At 34.4% G+C, this 6,403-nt stretch overlaps 1 protein-coding gene across 1 annotated transcript; it reads left to right on the top strand.

The window, feature by feature from the left end:
- The first annotated feature begins 281 nt into the window (after window positions 1-281).
- On the top strand, window positions 282-5,079 carry LOC136227601 (transcription factor GTE6). Its single transcript, XM_066016301.1, has 9 exons — window positions 282-480; window positions 568-710; window positions 798-1,019; window positions 2,053-2,130; window positions 3,303-3,527; window positions 3,663-3,761; window positions 3,870-3,928; window positions 4,403-4,553; window positions 4,633-5,079. The coding sequence occupies exons 2-9, from the start codon at window positions 594-596 to the stop codon at window positions 4,840-4,842; spliced, it is 1,161 nt and encodes a 386-aa protein (XP_065872373.1). The 5' UTR covers window positions 282-480; window positions 568-593; the 3' UTR covers window positions 4,843-5,079.
- The last annotated feature ends 1,324 nt before the right edge of the window (window positions 5,080-6,403 follow it).

Raw genomic sequence — 6,403 nt, 5'->3', positions numbered from 1 at the left:
ACTTCATTTATACTTATCATTTCTCTCTCAATTTTTTTTTAAAAGCTCTCTCAATTTTTTTTTTATATACTTATCATTGTACCATTATAAGATTATTGTTATTCATTCATTATTAATTTAATTTCTTTCAATCATAAATGTTGTACCCGAATCGATGGAAGATTAGTGATGTTCGTTTCTTTTAATTAATAAAATCAAAGGAAAGGAAAATACTTGAAAAGGATGTGAAGAAATTGAGAGAGCCGTTGTTCGTATTTTAATAGTTTGTCTGTCTAATATAAACTTGAAACCGATCAAGTGATGCCGTTTCAAAGGGAAGTAGCGACATAATAAATGACGCCGTATGTAACGAAAGTTCATGTTTCGGCTTCACACTTGGGTAAAATAGAGCAGCGTTTTCCCTTCCTACAGGCAAAAACATCACCTCTTCCTCTTCTTCCCTCACTGCTTGTATCGTCTCCTTTTCTTTCACTGTTGCAGGTAGCTACTTGCTGCATATCAGTTTCCAAATGAATTTCTTTTCTTTATTTCGTTTATAAATATCTAATTTTCTTAATTTTCAATCAGCTGGTTTTTTTTTGTTTGGTCACTGGATGGAGCTATCAATTCCAGATTTTGGGAATTTCCAATTAGGAAATTCTGAAGATAATTCCGTGGAAGCTGAGGGTTATAAGAATCGTGTTGATGGACTGTTTCAAAAAGTTGATAAGGTAAAATATTCCGTCATTTTATTAACGCAATTTCTTCATCTTTTTTATGTTCTTTAATGTGTAATTTTGTTATTTGTTATGGTGTAGCTTGAGCAAAGAGTGAATGATGTTGAACGGTTTTACTTGAATCTGAACAAGAAGCAACAGATTGTTGGTTCCAAAGGTAGCTCGGTCGTCAAGGATAAAGATAAGGAGACCAGACCTGTGCCTAGCATAAGGAAACAGCAGCAAGATGCATCCAAACGGGAAGCAGCTGCTGTAAAACGAATGCAAGAGCTTATGCGTCAATTTGGTACAATATTGCGCCAGGTAATTTCTGGCTGCTGATATTTTGGTGATTAACATTGTTAAAATTGCTTAGCTTTGTCTCTTGTTTTACATTGGATACCAATCCTAATATGCTTTAAGTTTTTGAAGTGATTTGGAAAAACTTACCTCTTCTGCAACTTTTAACTAATCTTACTAGTAAGTGATGTTAAAAATTTATAATATCCTTTTTTTCAACCTAAAAGTTAAACATTAGCTATTTTAACAATTTACAGTGTTTTCATGCTTGGGTAATCTTTGGTGAAAAGATATTATAAAGAGTATTTATGAGCAATAAGAGCAGCTATCTGATTATCTGTTTATCTATGTTAAGTGATTGCTCACTGTATTTCGATAGTTCATTATGAGTTGAAAAGGTCTATCAACATTTGTCTCCATTGTTACATAAATAGGAACTGTATTTGAATTGTACTTTGAGCAATTGAAGGTTATGTTGCATGGAAACTCTTATTCATTAGCATTTCCGCTTTCCGTTTTCCGTTTCCGTTTCAGTTTCTTTTGGGTTTCCATTACCCTTTCCTAGCTATATTTTTTTTAGAAATAACATTTCTGGTGTCCGTTTCCATGCAACATATATGGAGGTGAATGAGGAGTTTAATAGGGATGCATAAGACTAGTTTGCCCTTGCAGCAAACCACTTCGTGTTTCTGTTGCTTCATTCTTTTCAGAAAGCTGTTTATATTATCTGAATTAGTGCAGTCCCTCTCTTTCTATCCACCAAAATAAAGATTTATAAGGCATTTCTGCCAGGTTTGAAAGCACATGGTTTTTGCTGGTAGTCTGACTTAACAATTTGCATCTTTTCTTGTCTAATTTTGATGAATTAGGAGAATCATAGATGAAAAGTCTGATTGTAAACCAGGAATTTATTTTTGTAAAAAAATAAAATAAAAAACTACTGTTGTCAATCATTTCCATCCTCTTGCTCATCAATTGAATTGTTTTCTTTGGATTATCTTTGAGTGCAACTTACAAGAAGTTATTTCTTCTCATGTATTCTCATTGTTGGTTACAGCTCTACCAGCATAAGTGGGCTTGGCCTTTTCGGCAACCTGTAGATGTCAAAGGTTTGGGTTTGCATGACTATTATGAGGTAACCCCTTTCCTTTATGTTTCTCAACTTTCTCGTTAACAATGTTAGAATTTTGACATGTGCTGCGTTTTCCTCAATACCCTACTGCTTGCCCACACACACGTATGCAGATGTTTATCTATAATACAAACCAGTCCATATTACTGACATCCTAAGACAGATTACAGAAGTGTTTACATATGCCAGGAAGTGGTCTAGCTGTCTAGGGTTTTTAATTCAGGATTCTAGGAGTTGAAGTTGATCAATAATGCATAAATTTTCAGGCTTTCAGTATGATGGATAATGTACTTGGTTTACAGAACATTTGTTATCAGTAAGTCAAGATGCAGGTTTTTGTGGCAGAAGCTGCATTTAAAGTTTAAAGTGGGGTTTTTTTTTTATGGTTTGGTTGGTGGAAAGTAATATAAGAAATGTGGATACCGGGATTTTATGATTGAACAAGATTAACAGCAGAATATGAGAGAATAAGTAAATATGGAAATCTTTCAAAAAAAAAAAAAAGTAAATATGGAAGTCTGCTTAGCCAGACAGAAAAATGACACACTACACATCTGGATTCAACTGTAAACGAATTTGCTCATTTGTCTATTGTCACATTCCAAGTAACTCATCAAATAACGTGAGTGTTTATAATGGAGATCCACTAACTTCCGGAAAAAGAATATTGATAACACATTCTTGGTCACAGTCTCTTAGAGGATAAGAGCCAGAAGCCACAAACTAAAGACTCTTTTGGTTTTGATGCTCATGCATCCAAAATGAGTGTACATGATATGAACCTTATGTTACTAATACTGAAATTACGGATGCAGGAACTAACTCCCTTTTACAACTACCAGGGCCTAAATATATTATTGGGAGTTTTGCAAACTTTGCAAACATACGTGTTCAACTGATTTTTTCTTAACTTATTGACTTACTTTTCAAAATCCTAGTAACTAAAGAACAATGACTATTGGCTTATTGCAAGTTGTGATAAAAATGCTGAGCATGTTCTAAATTTAGACACGGCGCACTAAGTGTATATATGGAAAGCACAAGTGTTACTTACTTGAGGATAAGTATCCTGCCATTTTCATTGTGGTTGTTGATTCATGACTGTCTGATTATTTGGTGTTGGGTTTCTTCTGGATGTATCTTTGACCAATTTTTACTTTCTGTGATATTGCTAGGTTATTGACAAGCCCATGGACTTCAGTACAATTAATAATCAAATGGAGACTAAGGATGGTACTGGATATAAGAATGTTAGGGAGATATGTGCTGATGTAAGGTTAGTTTTTAAGAATGCTATGAAATATAATGATGAAAGAAATGATGTTCACGTTATGGCTAAAACCTTGCTGGCAAAATTTGAGGAGAAGTGGCTGCAACTTTTACCTAAAGTCACCGAAGAGGTAGTGTTATATTGCTCGGTTCATATTATCAATAGCCTAGTTATCTTTGCCAAAGAAAATGTCACATAACCGTTCTGTTTTTGTCTTTGATTTTTCGTGGATTCTCTCATGGATTACAATTCAATGTACCCACAGGAGAAAAGAAGGGAAATGGAGGAAGCAGAGGCTCAGTTGGACATGCAACTTGCTCAGGAGGTTGCTCATGCTAAAATGGCAAGAGAATTAAGTAATGAGGTATATAACAACTGCAGATAGAATCAGCTAGAAAAAACCATTTTAGAATAACCTATAGTAGCCTTTAAGTGGTACAGGCTTTAATGTACTGCTACGAATCATTTTCAGCTGTATGAGATTGATATGCATTTGGATGAACTTAGAGACATGGTTGTTCAAAAATGCAGGTCCGTTCTAATACCTTTACAGAACATTCTATTACCTTAGAAGTTGTATTGCATTGCATCCTAGACTTGCTACCTACAATGTTTTTTTATCATTGAACAAGAAGTGCATACATAATACTGAGTTATAATAGTTATTTTGTCATTGTTGCCGTATCTGTTACTCGAGTGTCGTTGAGGTTGCACGTTAACATAGTGGAGTAGTTTGACAGAATGACATCCTTACGAAACAATTTCAGTTAGCGGTGAACAAATTAATTTTTGTCAACTATTGAATAGGCTCTGCAAATAATTTGTTTTCTTTATGAAGTTCTTATGGGCGTGACCTATATGACGGGTCAAAACACATGCTTGATGCTGTCCATCACCATTTATAAAAAATGCCTGCTACCTGGGGATATGTTTTTTGTTTCTGTGAGAATATTCTGTATGGTATTTTTCATCTGCAACTAAAGCGATCATTGACATACTTATCAGAAAAATGTCAACTGAAGAGAAAAGAAAGCTCGGGGCAGCCCTCACAAGATTGTCTCCTGAAGATCTTACCAAAGCATTGGAAATTGTTGCTCAAAATAACCCAGGCTTTCAAGCTACAGCCGAAGAAGTTGATCTTGACATTGATGCTCAGGTCTCGAGTCATTACTCATCTTATTTTGTTGTTACAGTTGTTTAGTTATTGATTGTACATTCTGATCCCCTTTCTTCAGAGTGAATCCACTCTATGGAGGTTAAAGTTTTTTGTGAAGGACGCCCTAGAAGTTCAAGGCAAAAATGCAGCAAGCACAGGTGGAAATAACAACAACAGTAACTCGACGGCGACCAACAATAACAATGTGAATAACAATAAGCGAAAAAAAGAGATTTGTGAGGCACTCGTCAAAACTGCCAAGAAAAGGAATAAAAAGGGCTCTACGTGATCAAATTCGGATACAGAGAAGTAACTTTCAGGTTCAACTTTGGTTAATGTTTGAACTTGGCTCACAGACTGTAAATAATTGCTGCAACTGAATTATGGTGATGTTTGTTATAGTAGGCAATGCTTGATCTTTTGTTAACCTGTTGTTGTAGTTTGTAAAATGTACAATAGTAGTGTATAATGCTTAGCCTTTTTTTCTTCTGCTTCTCAGTAATCGATTTGGCTTGTTTTTTGTTTTTGTTAATTTTTATAGAATGTTTTGACAGATAGTTTAGATGATTTATATTCGTTTAGAATCACAATTGTCAGACCTGTTTGATAATCATTTAAATTAAATTAAGATATTTAAATGTATTTGAATTGTTATTTTTTAACCACTTGAATGATTTAATTAAATTAAAAATTATTCATTTTGATAAAGTAATTTAAGTTGCATATTATCAATTAATATTTTTATATTTAGTGTTTATTTTTAGGGTATTTTTTATTTGTTTTTGATAAAGTAATTATTAGTTTGTTAATTTTTACTCACATCATCCAATAGTAAAAATTGATCAAGTAATGGTTATTTTATTAAAAATAAAATAAATATAGTCTTTATCAAATAATTATAATTCAGGTCCTGCTACGACGGGAGGTAAATTTAGGGAGTGTAATGTGAGATGGTTTGATGGGTTGGTGCTTAACCTGGGGTATTGTTCTTCTAGATTGATTGAAATTTGAGGTCTTTTTTTTTTGGGGTTCAGATGGCGTGGTAAAAAAGGTATAAGAAGGTCGTTCTGGACTCTCAAATTGTGATTGACTATATGTGGGGCGAATATAGAGACAGTCTGTATAAAATTAAGTATTGGAATCTCAAAGTTGTTCATACCCTTTGAGAAGGTAATAAAGCAGCTGATTGAGTAGAAAACTACGCATGTGATTTGTTCTCTTTGAGTTTTCACGAGTGTGTTGTGCTTCATGCAGGTCTCCAGAATATCGTATTTGAAGACATGTGTGACACCTATCTTCCGAGGATAGTGACAAGTTAGTGGTTGTAGTTTTTCTTGTTTTGTTTTTCTGTTTTTTCGTTGATTTCTGAGCGTTTAACCCTCATTTATAATAAAAAATAAAAATATTTAACACTTTGAAATTGAGTATTTTTTTTTTCTCAGCACTTAATTTGTAGTTTTATACCACAACACCTTACTTTTGACTTTTTATTTATTTATGTTAAATGTACAAAATATATTATTGAGCGCTTAGAGCTTCTTCATCCCATTGTCCGTAGCTAAGTTGATTGCAAACTACTACTTAAGCTTATGCTGACATTTTTTTCAAGTATGTTTTATCGGGGAGAGAATCTGTAGACTTGATTAAGGGTGTTGTTAAACCCAGCCCCAAATTCCCACCCCTAGCCCCGTGAAAGGACGAAAATGCCCTTTCATGGGTTTTGGGAGGGGAAATTCTATTTTTTTTTGCCAATCCGACACGCGGACGTGTGGATATCACGCCTCACCGCGTGGTTGGGCGTGGGGCTATCACGCCCGACCACGCGGTGAGGCGTGTGTCTATCACGTCCG

Source organism: Euphorbia lathyris, chromosome 4 (assembly GCF_963576675.1).
Source record: "Euphorbia lathyris chromosome 4, ddEupLath1.1, whole genome shotgun sequence".
NCBI classification, from domain to species: Eukaryota; Viridiplantae; Streptophyta; class Magnoliopsida; order Malpighiales; family Euphorbiaceae; genus Euphorbia; species Euphorbia lathyris.
Note: the sequence above shows the minus strand (reverse complement) of the source record. Positions and strands in the feature narration are given on the sequence as shown.

What these genes read in the sequence shown, in the direction of transcription:
- LOC136227601 (XM_066016301.1), top strand. Translation starts at nt 594, where the DNA reads ATGGAGCTATCAATTCCAGATTTTGGGAATTTCCAATTAGGAAATTCT. An exon ending in TTGGTACAATATTGCGCCAG is followed by an intron (nt 1,020 to 2,052) that starts GTAATTTCTGGC and finishes TGTTGGTTACAG; the next exon opens with CTCTACCAGCATAAGTGGGC. An exon ending in GTTTGCATGACTATTATGAG is followed by an intron (nt 2,131 to 3,302) that starts GTAACCCCTTTC and finishes TGATATTGCTAG; the next exon opens with GTTATTGACAAGCCCATGGA.